At 33.3% G+C, this 20,120-nt stretch overlaps 1 protein-coding gene across 2 annotated transcripts in view; it reads right to left on the reverse strand.

The window, feature by feature from the left end:
• ELP4 (elongator acetyltransferase complex subunit 4) overlaps positions 1–20,120 on the reverse strand; it is a 241,508-nt gene that overhangs the window by 194,173 nt on the left and 27,215 nt on the right. For both annotated transcript variants that reach the window (XM_004755915.3, XM_004755916.3), the window contains exon 3: positions 19,374–19,495. In XM_004755915.3, the coding sequence (XP_004755972.1) occupies positions 19,374–19,495 (122 nt within the window). The remainder of the gene's footprint in view (positions 1–19,373; positions 19,496–20,120) is intronic.

Genomic DNA, 20,120 nt, shown 5'->3' on the forward strand with positions numbered 1-20,120 from the left:
GTGTGGTGTAAGGAAATGGTCCAGTTTCATTCTGCATGTGGCTGTCCAGTTATCCCAACACCATTTGTTGAAGAGACTGTCTTATTTCCATTGGACATTCTTTCCTGTTTTGTCAAAGATTAGTTTATCATAAAGTTGAGGGTCTGTTTCTGGGCTCTCTATTCTGTTCCATTGATCTACATGCCCGTTTTTGTGCCAGTACCATACTGTCTTGATGATGACAGCTTTGTAATAGAGCTTGAAGTTTGGAATTGTGATGCTGCCAACTTTGGCTTTCTTTTTGAACACTTCTCTAGCTATTTGGGGTCTTTTCTGGTTCCATATAAATGTTAGGATTATTTGTTCCATTTCTTTGAAAAAAAAAAAAAGATGGTATTTTGATAGGGATTGCATTAAATGTGTAGATTGCTTTAGGTAGCACAGAAATTTTCACAGTATTTGTTCTTAAAATCCATGAGCATAAGTCAATCAGAGAAAAACAATTATCACGTGATCTCTCTGTATGAGGAATTTGAAAGGCAGGATGGGGGGTTGTGGGGGGTAGGGAAGGGAAAAATGAAACAAAATGGTATCAGGAGGGAGACAAACCATAAGAGACTCTTAATCTCACAAAACAAACTGAGGGTTGCTCGGGGTGGGGGGTGTTAAGGACAGAGTGGCTGGGTTATGGACATTGGGGAGGGTATGTGCTATGGTGAGTGCTGTGAAATGTGTAAGCCTGATGATTCACAGACCTGTACCCCTAGGGCAAACAATACATTGTATGTTAATAAAAATGATTAAAAAAAAAAAGAGTATTTGAAGATGTAATCGAGCCATTAAAAAAGGAAGCCAAAAAGGAGGTAGAAATCATAAAAAACAATAAACTGGTAACGCCTTAATAATAAAATGAAGACCTATATATTTTCTTTCAACCAGAAAATAAAAAGGTAATTTTATTTTACATATCTGTGAGAATGGCTGTCACCAAAATACAAGAGATTTGGGACCTGGGTGGCTCAGTCGACTAAGCATCTGCCTTCAGCTCAGGTCATGATTCCAGGGTCCTGGTAGAGAGAGCCCTACATTGGGATCCATACTCATTAGAGAGCCCGCTTTTCCCTCTCCCCCGCCTGCTGTTGCCCCTGCTTGTTCTTTCTCTATCAAGTCAGTAAATAAAATATTTTTAAAAATACAAGGGCTAAAAGTTGGTGAGGATGTGGAGAAAAGGGGACCACTGTGCACTGCTGGGGGAAATGTAAATTGGTATAGCTACTATGAAAGATATGGAGGTTCTTCAAAATGTTAAAAAGGAACTACCATATGATTTAGCAATTTCACTTCTGAAAGTATGTATCTGAAAGAAATAATGTTACTATCTTTGAAGACAGATTTGCACCCCCAGGATCCCTGCAGCCTTCTTTACAACACCCAACACATGGAAACAACCTAAGTGTCCACTGACAGAAGACTAATGAAAATGTGGTATATATGCACAATAGAATAGTATGTGACAATAAAAAAGAAGGAAAATCTTGCCATTGGTGACAACATGAGTAAATCTTGTAAGTATTATGCTACGCAAAATTAGTCAGATAGAGAAAGGCAAATAATGTATGATCTCACTTATAAGAGGAATCTAAGAAACCGAACTCCTAGAAACAGAGAACAGATCGGTGATTGCCAGAGGTGAGGGTGGAATAAATAGTTCACTGTGGCCAAAAGGTACAAACTTCCAATTATAAGATAAGTAAGTCATGGGGATGGAATGTGCAGCATGGGGACTAGAGTTAACAATCCTGTGTTGCTGGGGCACCCTACTGACACAGTGAGAAGAACACACTCCCCCTTAATCAAGGAGTTGTGAGTTTGAACCACATGCTGTTGTAGAGATTACATACATAAATAAAACTTAAAAAATATACTGTATTGTATATTTCAGAGTTGCTAAGGAATAGATCTTAAAATTCTCATCCCAAGGAAAAAAAGCTTGTAATAAGTGAGGTGATAGATGTTAGCTAAACTTATCATAGTGATCATTCTGTAGTACATACATATTATCAAATCATTATTTTGTATACACATTAAACCAATACAATGTTACATGTCAATTCTGTCTTAATAAAACTGGGGGAAAAAAGAAATGCTGGTACTGGTAAAAGAATAAAAAGCATAACAAGAACATGAAAAGCTAAACATGAAGAAAAGGAAGGAACTAAAAATGTGACATGAAACTAAGGAACTGCGGGAATGTAAGAAATGACTCCTGTCCTCTTGTAGAAGTTCAGTTTAGTGACATAAGATGGCATTTCATTTCCAAGAAGTCCATTATATGATCTGATTCCGTAAAATATTTATCTAATTTGATAATTTAAATGATGTGTTTCAACTTATAAAATAAACTTACAGAGTATTGAAGATTCAATTATAGTTATAGAATTTGAGTTGTAATAATTGATAATGTGCAAGTAAGTTAGAGATAACAGGTTGAAGGCAGAAGAGATAGCAAAACATAGTTGTGATGTTTATCTTATATACTGAATTAATAGTACAACATAAAATGAATCAAAAAATTAAAGGCAAAGAGTATAATTTACAATTATAATAGTAACCACTGGAGTAACTAAAAATAATTAAATACAATCAATGTTGGGGACTTTTCATGGAAGAAGACTGGAACTATAGATTGTAGACAGTATACGTGGGGAGAAGTTCACTTTTCACTTAAATTCCTTTATTATTACTTAAATTTTTTGCTATGATCTGCATTATTTTTGTACTTTTTGTAACAAAGTATATCTCTGAAAATTTAAAATTCAAATGTGTGATAAAAGTATTCAATCCCAGATGCAGTGAAAGAGGTCGTGAGAGAAAAATGTATTTTTTAAATTACAAACAACTATCTTAATCAATTTTAATATTACCTAAATAGGACTGATAGATTCGGAAAGGTAAATTCCAAAGGTAAATATCCTTAATTTTCTTGCAGTACAGTAAGGTTATTCACTTTTTAAAAGGCAAAAGTACTTCCTTAGAAGAACCTCATTATTGGATTATTTCCCCTTATTTTATTGTTAGTACTCCAAAAAGATTAGAAAAAATTTCAAACTCTAGAAAAATATATACAATGTCCAGTTCCTGATTGCTCAACTTTAATATCTCCTAACTACAGCAGAATTTTTTCCTTAAACTTATTTCTCCTCTTGGTAGCGTATTTCCCAAATGAGCAAGATAACACTTGTATATGTTCAGTGAAATATATGTTAAGAAATACAATTTAAGAAGCGTATGTTAGGGCGCCTGGGTGGCTCAGTGCGTTAAGCCGCTGCCTTCGGCTCAGGTCATGATCTCAGGGTCCTGAGATCGAGTCCCGCATCGGGCTCTCTGCTCAGCAGGGAGCCTGCTTCCCTCTCTCTCTCTCTGCCTGCCTCTCCATCTACTTGTGATTTCTCTCTGTCAAATAAATAAATAAAATCTTTAAAAAAAAAAAAAAAAAAAAAGAAGCGTATGTTAAGTTCCAGCTTCACTGGAACACAGACATATTCCCAAGAACACATCAACACATTAAAAATGGGGATTATTTCTTATTTTTTAAATATTTTATTTATTTCACAGAGAGAGAGAGTGAAAGAGGGAAGACAAGCAGAGGGCATAAACAAGAGAGAAGCAGGCTTCCCACTGAGCAGGAAGCCTGATGATGGGGCTCGATCCCAGGACTCTGGGATCATGACCTGAGCTGAAGGCAGACACTTAACGACTGAGCCACCCAGGTGCTCCATAAATGGGGATTATTTTTAAACTGATAGCATTATGGTAAACAAGAACAATTAAGATTTGTGATAACTGAGTTTCTGGAAAGTATGTAATTCAAACACACCAAAACCCAGGTTCAAAATTGAGATATATATTTAACTGTATTTCACTGATTCTCTTTTTTTTTTTTCCAGCTTATTATTACTGAAATTGGGATGTATTTTACAGGTGATATTATATCAAGCAGATAAAAGTTATCATGTCTGCATATGTAAGAAATTGGTTGTTACTCTTGGTGTGTAAGTGGGCAAATGTAATTCTTTTATATCTTGGCCAAGAATCTATATATGGCTCAATTAAGGAAGAATATGAATTCTGGTCCGGAAAAATTCCACTGATACTTTTTGGCAAAATAAAGATAGCCGTCTGCAACAATAATTGCACAATGCATGTCATTGTTTTATTTTTTATTTCTAGGAATTATTTATTTATTTGAGAGAGAGAGGGAGGGAGAGGTCACGTGTGAGGGAGTGTGGAGTTTGAAGCGTGGATAGGGAAATGGAGAGAATCTCAAGCAGACCCTGCTAAGCCTAGATAGAGTCTGAGTTGGGGCTTGAGCTCATGACCCTGAGATGATGAATGGAGCTGAAATCAAGAGTTGGGTGCTTTCCTGACTGACTGTATGTCATTGTTTTAGAATAACATCTGGGTGCAAGAGTGGAGCATCTTTTAAGAAATGTCACATCATCAGTGTTTTTGATGACACAGAATGGTATCACGATAACATGAATCATGAAAAACCAGGTATGGTCAATGACTATAAAACAGAAAGTAGTTCATTAGAGTAGCAATATGAATGTGAATGAAGTTTTAGAAGTTACACATTTAGTTCCTTTTTTATGTACAAGTGTGATATGTTCTTAAAAAATACAAATGCCTAAGAAAACTTACAAATAATTAAATAAAAATCCTAAGTTAAAAGACAACATTCTGTTTTAGTTTATTTGGCAGTGTTTTTTCAGTGATACATAAAACAGTGTTGCATCTTGTGGTCAGTGGCATCTTAAATTTGATAAAATATGGTATTTCTTTAGAAAATGGACCAAAATTCCTTTAGTATCTGTTTTTAAGCATTCCATCAATATATAAAGAATTTTTAACACAACATGGTATGAATAAATGTTATGCTAGTAATTTACCTAGATAGACCTATGTGAACACTTGGTCAATTTCATTTGTATCTTTCTTTTAGCCAGAAAACTGAACAAAAATAGCAGAAAATTAAAAACTGACCAATGCAAATTAAGAGTCAGTGGTTTTTAAGTATTGTGAATTCAAGAACTAAAACCTGGGGCACCTGGGTGCCTCAGGTGGTTAAGTGTCTGCCTTCAGATCAGGTCATGATTTCAGAGTCCTGGGATGGAGCCCCTTTCAGGTCTGTCTCCCTGCTCTATGGGGAATCTGCTTCGTCCTCTCACTCTTTGCCCCTCCCTCCACCTTGTGTGTGTGCTCTCTCTCTAATAAACAACCTTAATTAAAAGAAAAAAAAAAGAACTCAATCCAAAGGCAATAGTGTTAGATCGTCCTATATAATTCTCTGACAAAAAAATCCATTATATGAAAATTGTCTTAATGGTTTCAATACTGCTATCCAGAATTCAAGTGAAAATGAATTATTTAAAGATATGCCAAAACTGATATTTTTTGGGAAAAAGGAATATTCTGATTTTTTTTTTTTTTAAATAAGCTCCACGCCCAAAGTGAGGCTTGAACTCATGACCCAAGATCAAGAGTAGCATGCTCTTCTCACTGAGCCAGCTGGGCATCCTAAATATTCTGACACTTTTGTCTTTCAATGTTCAGAAACATATTCTGTTAAGAATTTATATTCAGTATGTTGTTATATTTGTAAGGCCTATATTTTTTGAAATGGGTAATCACCTAACCTGCTCATTGTGACTCCTTGACCCTATCAGAGATGATGACTGCTATAATCTATATTTTTGTTACAATGTCTGTATCTAATCAAACAAAAAATTTAATTAATGTTTGAATTAAATCTGTCTTACAAGAGAATGCTAATAATAAGCTTTTAAATATTCAATGATTACAGTTGTAACAGATCACAGATCAAGGTCCTTCCTTGTATTTTTGAAAATCCCAGTCTTTGATTTCTTACTTGTGTTGGTGAGTGCACCAACAGAACACATTTCATGATTGTTATACCCTTGTTTCCTTAAAGAAAAAATACCAGGTTTTTGGTTCTTTGATGCAGTATGGTGCCTACAGTACCCATAGATTGGGTATGAAGGGTTAGGAATAAGTAAAAATAAAAAGCAGGCTTCATAAGGTCTATACAGAAGATACAGTGTAAAGTATAAAATTTCTCTCTCTTAATCAGATGAATCACTTCAGAAAATTAACATGAAAAAGAAACTGGCACTACTTTGGACAAAACTGCTTATTCTACTTAAAAAAACCTATATGAAACCAAATTATTATAAACTTCCAATACCAAAATATAGTCCAGTAATTAGGTGTATTTTTTTTTTTTTAACCAGAAACATTTATCCTTATCCTAAGATGCTGTAAATATATTTCTTCCCTTTTCAATTCATGCCATTCTGTGCTTACGGCTATATTATTTTGTGGTCTTTGTTTTGGCAGATACACAAGCAAAATCTGATTCCAACAGTTTGACCCTTCTCACTTCTTATGTTCTCTAGGGCATAATAAAACCCAAGATACAATCCCTCAGCAGTTAATGAAGCTTAACCTCCCACCCTCTTAATTACCAATGCATTACACCAACTATGGGCATCATACTCCTCTCTAAGCTATTTTACAATTCAGCAGAAGTACTACTGAGCTATTATGTAGCAACATAATCCATGCAGCATGAGAAATCCTTCTTAAAAGTAAAATCTTTTGATCCTTGCAGGTTTTGGTAACTGTATAATTAATACTACTTAAGCATTATCCATGTATCAGTAAGTATATTATATTGTATCAGTAAGTATATTACTTTGTTGATTTGGGGGGAGTTGGGGAACATTTATTTTCTGAAAGTTAGAAAGAGAAACAAATTCAAAGATATTATTGACTGATTATCATAATTTGAATGCAAAAGAACGCCAAATAACTAGCCTGAGTATCCATCTATTAAATATATGGTCTTCATATTACCTCCATTTAAATATTTAAAAATATTAAGGGAGAGGTTACTTTAATTGTTAAAAGCATTCAGAAATGTAGACTGCAATGGAGTAAGTCAGAGGGTCTGTGGGTATACAGCTGCTGTTACATAAAAAATGTTTTTAAATTTAATGGACTTTAAGGTTAATAATTAGAGAATGAATTTATATCCATCCATATTTCACACTAAATTCAGTACAAGGGACATCTTGGTAGAAATTTTTAATATATTTTTTCTCTTGAATGTAAAGGGGCAAAATTAATAATATTATAAGAAATGATGAGAAATACTTTCACATTGGCATACAATTATTATTTTAATTAAACTTCCAAAATTGAGCTACTGACAAAAATGATGCTTTTCTTTTGGCAACTACAACAATTACATGCATTACAAAACAGAAAATGAAACCACTAGGATAAGAGCAGTGTTCTCAATGCTGTCCATAGATCCTTCTCACATTTCTCGTTAAGATAGAAACCGAAAATGTAGTGACAAGACTGAAAGAAAGATCTCTCAATTTTCTTGACTAAGATGAGGGAAGGAGAAGGATAACATGAAGAACAGGTGTGTATATCTTTATATCTACATCCCCAGTTAAAGAAAGAACAATGGTGAACAAATGTATCCTTATATAACATATTAAAATACATCTTGTGAAATGTTTTATTTTTAATTTTTTAAAAAAGATTTCATTTACTTATTTTAGAAGGAGACAGAGAGAGAGCACAAGCAGGGGTAGAGCAGAGGGAGAGGGAGGGCAGATCTCAAGCAGATCCTGTGCTGAGCACGGAGCCTGATGCTTGATCCCAGGACCCTGAGATCATGATCGGAGCAGAAAATCAAGAGCTGGACACTTAACAGACTAAGCCACCAGGGCATCCCCATGAAATGTTTTAAAAAGTAGACTGAATTCTCCACTTAATCATTGGTTTTAGCAGGTTTACATAATAAGACCATGTGCAATAATTCCCTTAGTAAATGTTTACTGTATAAGGATGCCTATTAACCTGTCCTCTTAATAAAAAGATATACGAAAATCCTTACTGAGCAAATAGGTTATGAAATAATTACTTGAGTTATAGAAGGATTCTGATATTGGCAAAGGATTTCAACATAATTCCTTTAAGTGCTAAGTGCCCCAACTGAATATAAATTAAGATAATTTCTAAAAACCTGATATAACCAAAACATCTCTAAACAGAGTTATTACAAAAGTTAAGATAGTGACCGTGATCTTAACATAATTATTTATTAAATTGAGGTTTGAGAACATAAGATTTTTTTAAGCTTTAATTCAATTTATTTATTTGAAAGAGAGAGAGCATGAGCAGGGAGAGGGGGAGAGGGGGAAAGGGGGAGGGAGAGAGAGAAAGAGAGACTCTCTTGAGCAGACTCCAACTGAATGCAGAACCTGACATGGGGCCAGAGAGGTCACAGAATTTTTACAAGGTTGGAAAAGAAGTATTCTAAAGTTTTGGTATATCTATTGTCAAAGATATCTCAATTAGTAGTAATCAGGCATTATGTTTACTTAAGAGGTCCAGATCAGTTATATTTCCTAGCTCAGGAGCATAGAAGTGACTGGTTTTATTTGTTTGATATCATATTCTTTTATTTTTCCAAAATCAACCCAGGTAATGGAAGATGTCACAAAAATCCTTAGTATATTTTGGTACAATAAATGAAACTAGATATCACTTTATTTTTATTAAACTTGAAAATTATTTTATGATGTACATTTGGTGGTAAAAGAAAAAAACAATTCTCTTTCTGCTCCCTGAGTACTGAGAAGTAGAGGCAACCAGGTAAAGGCATAATATAGGTTTTTAAAAATTCTATAGTGTCTTGTTATAATCTGTTTTAAGAAATAAAAAGGTAAGAAGTTTCACTTCATAGCTTCAGATAGATCTTCCACTTCCAATTTAAGTCTTCAGTTTAATGCCATCGACCCTGTTTTTGAAATCTAGCAGACTTTTAGACACACCCACACACACACAGTAGTAAAAACTATTTTACGAAACTGGTAAATGCATTTCAGATATCTCTGATTTCACTAATATAACATGGAAAGATGACTATGGTGAATTAAGGCCATTTTCTGCAACTACCCATCAGTTTCTGATGAATGAAACAAAATTGGAGGAAAGAAACACTGTCCCCTGAAAGAATCACCCCAACACTAAATGGAAGGATAGCCTTGTCTTCTTTGGGGTTTTCACATAGTAAAGCTATTCTTTTTTTTTTTTTTTTGAAAGATTTTATTTATTTGAGAGAGAGAGAGAGTGAGGGAGAGGATGAGATGGGAGAAGGTCAGAGGGAGAAGCAGATTCCCTGTTGTGCTGGGAGCCCGATGAGGGACTTGATCCTGAGACTCTGGGATCTTGACCTGAGCCGAAGGCAGTCATCCAATCTACTAAGCCACCCAAGTGCTCCTCTTAAAAAATTTTTTTTTAAAGATTCTATTTATTTATTTGAGATAGGGAGGGTGAGAGAGCATGAGAGGGGAGAAGAAAGCTATCCTTTTGTATATAATCTTCAAAGACTATCTATTTAATCTATGATCCTTGATGGTGTCCACCTCTCTTCCTTCATGGGATCCTTTAATATTTCATTTAATGAGTCAATTTCATTAATTTGGGGAGCTGACTTAAGAAAGTATGTGTGTGTGTGTGTTTTAAGTTTTAATGTCTCTGGTTTTCAGAATTTGAAGTCACTTAATTCATCCAAAAGGATTGAATATCTTCTCTTCTGAATATGCTTCAGAAAAAGTATTCAGAGGTCAAATGAATTCCATTTCTAATATTCCCAAGTCTGACATTGGTCGCTTCTTTTCAAAGAATGATAAGTGCTATATAACAATTCTAAGATTTTAACATTGGAGCATGACAATAACCATCAAGCATTTACAACCACTCTTATCTTTTTTTTTTTAAATGTGTTCAAAGTAAAATTTTGGGAAGTAAATGTGAGGTCTGCAGTATTTTAAGATTTAGAAAGCAAAATTCTTAATTTTTCATTTTTTATTTGGAGTTCCAGAATGAGGTAGCCAGGGAATTATCTCTATCTTAATGTGAGAGAATAAGTGACTTGTGCAATGTCCTGCAGCTACTTGTGCAAGGTCCTGCAACATCACAGAAATTAAAATCCAAGCCCATATCCCAAATATACTTCATCTTCTGAGGACAAATATCCCATCACAGAGTATGGCATTTTTGCTACATGACTTAGGTTTATTTTTCTGCATGTAAAATTCCTTTCTTATGTTGGTGATGCACAAATATCAACCCCAACTTTGTGTTTATTTTAATGTTATACCAGAAATGGTTCTTTCAAGCTCGTAACAGAGTGGTGGGTTTATTTCCCTTTCTACTTTTATCTTATCTTTCATTTTCTTGTTGGAAAATAAGGCACATGCCATCTTTTAAAAGCTGGCTACAAATGTAGGTCACTGGAAGCAGTGTATTGAGCCTTTGCATGATTTTTCTTAGTCTTTTTAGTTTGCCAAAGCAGCTCTAACTGTGGCTGCCAGGGGAGAACTCAGAATTTTAAATAAGCTCTCACAAGTAGCCAGGGGGAAAAAAAGAGTGAAACCCTGGGGTCAAACAGCAAATTTCTGGCTCAACTAGACTTCGGAGTTGTAAGCACTGAAAAGCATATAGATAGCCTGATAATTTTCTGAACAAATAAAATGTTGACAAAGAAATGGAAGGAACATAACCTGACTATAGCTCTGCCTTTAAAGGGCTCTTCAAATATTTGTATTTAAACTATGAACAGAAGATACACAGTAAAATAAAGTTTTAATAAAAAATATATATTATGTAGGCTCAGAAAAGTAAAAATAAGTAAAAACGGGTAGGAAGATGTGTTATTTAGAAGGTACTGAGTATGCATAAAACTTGCAAAGTGGAATGGCAGAAGGACCAGAAAATAAATTTTTAAATTATTTATAACATATTACTTTTGTTTTGAATCATTAAAAAACTATAACTTTTATGATAAGTATAATTTTTGAAAAATGTTCAGTAGTATATGTGACCAAACAAGGGACATTTCATTAACTTCATTGTTGCAGCTTTCTCAATTTTTGGCAGAACAAGGAGAACAAAGTTGGATCTGAAATATTTTTGTATTCTACTCGCTCAGAAGGACCAGCCTATAATCTGATGCTATAAAATACTAAGAGCAAACAAACTAACCCCACTCATTGGATTCAGACTTCTAATTCTTGTTCATGATCAATTAGTAAAAGATGGATGGCAAATACAGACTCAATCTTGACACCAAACTGACCCAAGGAAAGGAAAGGAAAGCTTTCTAATAATAATTCAAGCCGCATAATATTTAGCAAATACTACTTCATCTAATTCTAAATCACCTGATGTATCTTCTCTCAGTTATAACCAAAAAACAAAACAAAACAAAACAAAAACCCACCAAAAAACCCAAATAAAGCAAAATATACAAGATAGAATAAATAAGATCTTATTAAATGAGTTCATTATTTGGGTAACACATTGATATTTTGGGATACATAAAAAATGCTTCCAAATTATTAGATATTTTCTTTTTACTTATATAAAGTCTATAAAAGAGAATTCTGAAGATGTTAATCTAAATTTCCGTACTTCATTACTAAGTACCTTGTTGCTATATTAATTCATCTCATATGACATGGTTTATTTTAAATAAATTGTTACTTATTGTGTGACTTAAGGGTTATTATAAAGTAATTAATTTTCAATTATGAAAGATTTTCTCTATAATAAGGGTAGTTTCACCATAATTGATTTTAAATTTGAGCTATTAACTTATTAGTATGTTTGATATTAAAAAATATATACTGCAAGCCTTTAGTAAACATCAAGGCAGTTACATTCCTGTTCATAACCATGCACTTATCTTAGGTACATATTAAAAAGTAAAACTTTTAAACTCCTTAAAAGCATCCGCAGCTCCCACTTTGTTCTGTGTTTGATGCTGGACAATAATATGTAATGTATATAACAAATAACTCAAAAAGTTAATGCTGTAAGTCAGGAATTAACCCTTTGCTCTAGATATTAGATATCTCTTCCTGCATGAATATTACCTATCTGGTATGTCATCTCTAAAAATATTCAAATTAACTTTTAAAACTCACCTTAGTATATTATGAAATAACATTTAAATTTACTTCTAAAAATCAGGTTACTTTCTTTAATTCTGTAAATATTAACATACATTGTTTAAAATTATGAAAAAGAAAAACAGAGCACTTTCAAGTTCTAAGGAAATTGTGGATGTTTGTGTATATAATTTTTTATTTCTAAAAATATCAGCCTATCTACTGATAAATGCTTAAATATTCTAACATAAAAATACAATTTTCGCTATTTCAGAAAACATTGCAAGGAAAATTTTCAGAGAATACTTATCACTGTATTTGAGATGATCAAGAACATTCTTTTAGATAAAAAGTTAACTGAAAAATACTTACCAGCTTTTTAAAAGCTTTAACAACATCATGTATATTGTTCTATAGGATTTTCTAAGGGGTGTAATTTTTCAGTGTTACATCTTAATGCTGACTTCCTGAAGGAGCTTTGACTACAATAGGCATGAATATGTTTTCAAAGGATGATGGATAAATTGCTGGGTGGTTATATAATATATCTTAGGCAGCTGATGGGGCTTTTTATCCTTTACTTGTCTTTTAGTTATACACAGTTTTAAGATAATTATGGTCTATAAGATTGTCTTTTCCCTCTTCTTGTACCAGCAATATTTGCCTTGGTTATAGGTTCCAGAAATCCCCAATCATACATCATAAAATTAAAAACAAACAATTATAGCATCCCCCACGACCCCCATGTTGTATCTCTAAAGACTGTTAATGCCTTGGTTTTGGTCATTCATTGTTGGGCTATTAAATACAAATGACTCTAATATAACTCTAATTGAGTTAGGAACACTGAAATCTTGGCTGAATAATATGCAGAAAAAACTATTATCTATATTAGCCCTTAACATCTCATTTTAATCTCATTTTAAATTATACAAAATATTTTATTTTCTTCAGAGGGATGTTAAAAACTTTGTCTGTCCACTGGTATTATGAGAATTTAAATAATTATAATTTTTGCAGTCATAATTTTTTTTTGAATTCAGTCTATTTTAAACTTGTGAAAACTAAGTGGACCACATTAAATGTATATAGGTTAAAAACAATACTTTTTGTGCTTTCTTAATAGAAAAATGAGAATGGAATATTATTTTTTTAAATTAAATTGTTTTAGTATTACAAAATAAAAAGGAAAGAAATATGAAATTTTTAGAATCATTAATTTAAGAAATATTACTGATGAGTGAAAGTTCTGTTAACTCAAAAACTAGATAGGGGTGGGCACCTGGCTTTGGCTCAGGTCATGATCCCAGAGTCCTGGGATCAAGTCCCATATCAGGCTTCCCCCGCTCTGCAAAGAGCCTGCTTCTCCCTCCCCCTCTTCCTGCCACTCCCCCTGCTTGTGTACTTGTGCTCTCTCTCTCTCTATCAAATTAATAAATAAAATCTTGAAAGAAAAAAAAAAAGAAAAAAAAAACAGATGGGGGCATCTGGGTGGTTCAGTTGGCCAAGCAACTGCCTTTGGCTCAGGTCATGATCCCAGAGTCCTGGGGGGAGTCTGCTTCTCCCTCTCACCTTTCCCCTCTCATGCCCTCTTTCTCTCTCTCCCATTCTCTCTCTCTTGAGGAAAAAAAAAAAAAAAAGATATATTTTCAGAGAAGAGCTATATGAAATGCAAGTACATAAGTAAAGTAAACCTAAAATAAAAATCTATTCTGGGCTACTCCTTATAAATACAAGAATGAAAATATGCTTAAGATCATTAGGTTTTTGTGGATGCATTTTAATGTCTTTGATAATATATTAAGTACACAAGATTGGGTAAAACTGATTGGATGACATTAGAAAACATTCTTCATAAAACCACCTAAGCTGCTTCAAAAGACATACTGGACCAGAAGGACTTACTAGATACATTCAGAACATCCCATCCTAAAACATCACATATACATTCTTTTCAAGTGCACATAAGACATTCTCCAGAATAGATCACATATTAGATCATAAATCATGCCTCAACAAACAAAAAAATACTGAAATCATATCATGCACCTTTTCTGACCAAAATGCTATAAAACTAGAAGTCAACCACAAGAAAAGAAAAAACTAGCAAGACCACAAACACATGAAGGTTAAACAATGTGCTACTAAACAATGAATGTGTCAACCAGGAAATCAAAAAAGAAATTAAAAAATATATGGAAACAAATGAAAGTGAAAACGCAATGATCCAAAACCCCTGCAAGGCAGCCACAGCAGTCCTAAGAGGGAAGTATGTAGCAACACAAACCTACCTCAAGAAGAAAAATCTTAAATAAATAATCTAACCTTACACCTAAAAGAGTTATAAACAAAACAAAACAAGAAATGAGGCCAAAAGCCAACAGAAGGAAGGAAATAATAAAGAACTGAGCAGAAATAAATGATATAGAAATGAAAAAAAAAAACAGATTAGGAAAAACAGGAGCTGCTAATTTGAAAAATTACAAAAAAAATTGGTAAACCTCTAGCAAGACCTATCAAAAAGAAAAGAAAATGGACCCAAATAAGTAAAAACACAAGCGAGAGAGGAGAAATAACAACCAATATCACAAAATACAATTAATTATAAGAGATTATTATGAAAAACCATATACCAACAAATTAGACAAACTGAAAGAAATGGATAAATTCCTAGACACATACAAACTACCAAAACTGAAACAGGAAGAAATAGAAAACTTGAACAGAACAATAACCAGCAGAGAAATTGAGTCAGTAATCAAATACTTCCAACAAATAAAAGATAAGGACCACTATGATCGTTTATATGTCTATTACTCAGAAAAAAATAAAAAATTCATTACAGTAACATATCTCTTTCTTTCCCTTTTACTTAATTGTGAGTAACACACATCTGAAAAAATAAAAAATTTAAATAGAACTGATGTTAAATCCTGTCCCATTTGACTGGTATATCTTAATAAAGCAAATGTGAAAAATTTTATGTCCATTCACATACTGCATATAACACTAATTGTAAAGGTTACTAAATTGGAAAAGAAATGTGTTTAACATGTTACGTCTTTTCAGACAAGTTATTTACTTAAATTTAAATATGAATTTTTGTTACAGAAAAACTATCATAAGGTTGTTGATAAATATTTTGAACATGAAACATTGCATTCAGATAAAACTCTGTGAGAACTGGAATAGAAAATATGAATTCAAGGCAAAGATGATTGATGTAAAATTTCCAGATGTTAAAAAAGAGCTCGCTTATGTACATATATTTCTAGAAATAATGGTACTGACATCAAATTGTGATGTTATTTAGATTCAGTTGGATACACTTAGAAGGCTGATTTAAAAGTATTTTAACTAAAAATACAGTATTTATAGAGGCGCCTGGGTGGCTCAGTCAGTTGAACAGCTGACTCTTGATTTCAGCTCAGGTCATGATCTCAGGGTCCTGTGGCTGAGCCCCGAACTCAGCAGGAAGTCTGCTTGAGATTCTCTCTCACTCTCCTCTCCCCCCATGCACATTCATGCACATGCACATTTTGAACAATATTTACAATAACATCTTTTACAACTAAATAATCTCATAACTGCAATTTTTACATAACTTTGTGTACAAACAGATACATAATTAAAATTTATTTTTTATAAGTGTGAAAGCAAAAAGGTGGAAAGATCACTGTACTTTACTATCTGTACAACTGGCCAAGATATAGAATGTGAGGTGATAATCATTCAATTCAGGTTAATAATAAATGTGAAATTCTTCATGTAGGTTTTAAATGTTATCTTTGTATTTTTAATAAGACTGTATCAGTCAGAGTTCTCCAGAGAAACAGTTCCAGTAGGATATGTGTATATACATATGTGTATATATATTGCTTTGTTTTATACAAAATTATATATATAAATAACTGTATGTACGTATTATATATGTAATTGTAGTTTAATACAAAAACATTTATTATTATTATTTTTTTTTTTTTAAAGGGATTGGCTAATAGTATTAGGGAAGCTGACAAGTCCCCAGGTCTGCAGGATGAGTCAGCAAGCTGAAGACCCAGGAAAGCTGATGGTGTAGTTCACATCCAAATGTTGGCAGGCTTAAGAACCAGGAAGAATGGATTTTTTAGTCTGAATCAAAGGCAGGAAAAAGCTGATGTTAAGATTTGAAGGCAGTCCGTCAGAAGGAATTTGTTCTTAGCTGAGGGAGGGTTAGTCTTTTAGTTCTATTTGTACCTTCTACTGATTTGATGAGGCCCACTCACATTAGGGATGGCAATCTGCTTTACTTCATTTACCAATTTAAATTAAGTATTTAAAAAAATTTTTGTTTATTTATTTAAGAGAAAGAGCATGAGCAGGGGAGAGGGGCACAGGGAGAGGAAGCAGCAGACTCCCTGCTGAGCAGGGAGCCTGATGTGGGGCTTAATCCCAGGGCCCTGGGATCATGACCTGAGCCGAAAGCAGATGCTTAATCGCTAAGCTACTCAGGCGCCCCTACCAATTTAAATATCAGTCTCATCCAGAAACACCCTCATAAGAGTACTTAGGATAATGTTTGATCAAATATCTGGGAACCTTGTGGCACAGTCAAGCGGACACATAAAATTAACTATCACAAGTCCATCCCTTGTCAACTTGGCACCTATACATATTTCCTTAAGCTATACTTAAGCTCCAGATGAAGACAATATGTCATAATGACACATTCCTAGATGAGTCTCCTAATGCTGTCTTAACCTGGGTTCCTTTTTACCACACTACAGCCTAGAAACTGTATAATGCCAGTGAAGTTACAGAACTCCCTTTGTATATTCTGGATCTCTCTGGCACCACTGTCCTTTATTATTTGATGCCTGATGTCTTGAAAACTGTTGTTTAATATATTTTGCCCTGTTTTTTAGTTGGTTCAGGGATAAAGAGAAATCTGACCCTCATTAACATATCTTGGTCAAAAGTGCAACTTTTTAAAAGTCTACTTTTTTTACTCTAATTTTATATAGTTTTTACAGTATCATAAAATTGTTCCATGAATAAATGTTTGCAGAACCTAACTACTTACATAAATAACTAGATGTTTTAAGAAATCCTAATTTTTAACTTCACTCCTTCACATAATTCAGCAGAGGACAAGTAAAGTACCTTCAGATTTTTAATATTAACTTGTACAAATTCAAGGTACCTAGGAAAGGTGTTAGGGATTAGTTTTCAAATAAAAAGTGTAATTCTCTAAAGCAAAATGTGTTGGTATATTGATTAGATTTTAACATCAGTTGCCTAGGTTGCAGGAGACAAGAAGGAAGAATAAAACACTTTATTTTGAAAAGAATATATAGTTGATTCTTTAACCACACAAGTTTGAACTACACAGATCTACTTAAATGTGAATATTTAAGATAAATATAGTACTGTAAATGTATTTTCTCTTATGATTTTCTCAACAACATTGTCCTTTCTCTAATTCACTTTATTGTAGGAATACAGTATATAATACATATAACATACAAAATATGTATTAATAGACAGTTTATGTTGTTAGTAAGGCTTTCGGTCAGTATTAGATGGAAATAATATTTGGGGAGTCAAAAGTTATATGTAGATTTTTTTTTAAGATTTTATTTATTTATTTGACAGACAGAGATCACAAGTAGGCAGAGAAGCAGGCAGAGAGAGAGGAGGAAGCAGGCTCCCCGCCGAGCAGAGAGCCCGATGTGGGGCTCGATCCCAGGACCCTGGGATCATGACCCAAGCCGAAGGCAGAGGCTTTAACCCACTGAGCCACCCAGGTGCCCCATAAGTTATATGTGGATTTTTAACTGTGCAGGGGATCAGTGTCTCTAACCCCCATGTTGTTCAAAGGTCAAGAGTTATCCTGCTTCTGGCCTGGGAAAAATTGCCTACATGGCTATAAAGATGTTTGATATAAAATCTTAGTCTCCATACTATGGTGGAATGTGTCATGAAGAGCTTGTACAGCTTCTTTAGATGATAATCTTGGTCTTTATTGTTCTTACCAAGCATAGTACTGTCCAGAAATTGATCAGAATAATTAAGACCAGGGAAAAGAAACGAAAGAAGAAATGAAAACATCAAGAAAATATTATAAAAGCCAAACACCAAAAATAAGAACAAAGGAAAACAGGCTCTGTAACCAGAAGAAAATCATTTGGAAAATTATACAAAGATTTCTCCTTTGGATTTTATGACCATATTACTTAATAAGCAAAATCTGACCCATATGAAAGAATCGTGTTAGTTTTACCTCAGCATTATATAACTTTTTTATAGTGGGTATAGGAATTTGTTGGTGTCTGCTGAAATCTATGGTATATTAATACTTACTATGCTACAAATTCTTCATAAATGAATTAGTTATTTGTTATTTTGCAGACCATGCACTAAAATGAAAACATCCTAAGGGAGAAAATAACTTTAGATTCTATCTTCTGTTCCAACAACGGCTTAAGTTGTGTTCCTGTTCTGGACAAAGAAATTAAGAATTTTAAAACTGAGGATTGTCCTCTCTGAGATGTAATGTGTGTTCTGGCTTCAAAAAGATAGAGTATATCAGTCACATATTTTATTATTATTGTTTGTTACTTGGAAAAGAGTAATTTCTGGTAGTCTCAAAGCAAAATGAGATTAATAAATGAGTACTTCCAATTTCTGTAGCTTTCTTCTAATTTATGTCTTTAAGATACTGGTAATATAATATCAGATAATATGCTGTTGTTTTCCTTTACTTTTTACAGGACTCTTATGACTATAGTAATAACCTTATTTATTGTCAGTTTTTAGTAGCTTATTAATATTGTTCCCAATGCCAGTATCAACTTAAAGTTAAAAAAATTGTCCACGGGGGCGCCTGGGTGGCTCAGTGGTTTGGGCTGCTGCCTTCGGCTCAGGTCATGATCTCAGGGTCCTGGAATCGAGCCCCACATCAGGCTCTCTGCTCCGCAGGAAGCCTGCTTCTCTCTCTCTCTCTCTCTCTCTCTCTCTGCCTGCCTCTCTGCCTACTTGTGATCTCTGTCTGTCAAATAAATAAATAAAATCTTTAAAAAAAAAAAATTGTCCACGAACACTAATTTAAAAAGTGAAACTACATCTTTAAATAAATTTGATACTTTTCTTTAAGAGAAAAAAAAATACATGTATGGTCACATTAATGAATTTAAATATGGTTTTTAGATAAACGAATACCTTGTTTACCTAAAATTTTCATAAAATTTTATGTATATATTTTGTTTACATACATCTTGTTTATATAAACATATAAGCAATATTTTTTCATGAAATGTTCAAAATGCAATATTTTTGCATTTGTATATTCTATACCTGTAAAATATCAGCAGGGTCTTCTTTTGCAGATGCAACCAACAAAGTATGCCCATTGAGGATTCCTTCTGCCAGGAAAAACTTGAAGAGCAAAGAAGAGTAAGTATTATATTTATCCTCTTCTGAAAAAAAAGAAAAAATTATAGTCAGTATCCTACCATATGCCAAGCACACTCAGATGTTTTAACAATTTTCCTCCTTAAAACAAGTATATAAAATGGGGTAATAATTGTCTTCCTAAAAAGTACAGATAGATAGGCTAAGAGACCTAGCTGGATAGTCCATGGGAAGTGAGTACTTCTAATATAGTTTGATTTCAAAATTATTCTCCATCCTCTACTCCATCTCTGAGATCCACAAAATGTAGAGGGTTACATATGAGTATAGAAAAAAAAAAGGACTTTCTTTTTCTGTTTCAGGCATTGCATCTCTAAAATACCTATTGTTACCTACCAACCAGTTTGTAAACTCACACTTCATTTCTTACATGTCATAATAATTAAGCACTTAAGTGTATGTAGCCTGAAGATTAGTATTTATAAAATTTGTAAAAATAGTATTACTTCTACATTTGTGTTTTAGGTTTTAAATTCAATAGCAATTTAAAACTGAAGACTAATCTGAGAGTTCTTAAATTTGTACTAAATGTTTTCCGAATAAACAGTTCTTTGACCTTTTATTATTCCTTCACCCTCCCTTCTTTCTGATTTTTTATGAAAAAAAATCATACACCAGGTTTCTTTGACA

Source organism: Mustela putorius, unplaced genomic scaffold (assembly GCF_011764305.1).
Source record: "Mustela putorius furo isolate JIRA1106 unplaced genomic scaffold, ASM1176430v1.1 tig00003859_pilon_pilon_pilon, whole genome shotgun sequence".
Lineage (NCBI taxonomy): Eukaryota > Metazoa > Chordata > Mammalia > Carnivora > Mustelidae > Mustela > Mustela putorius.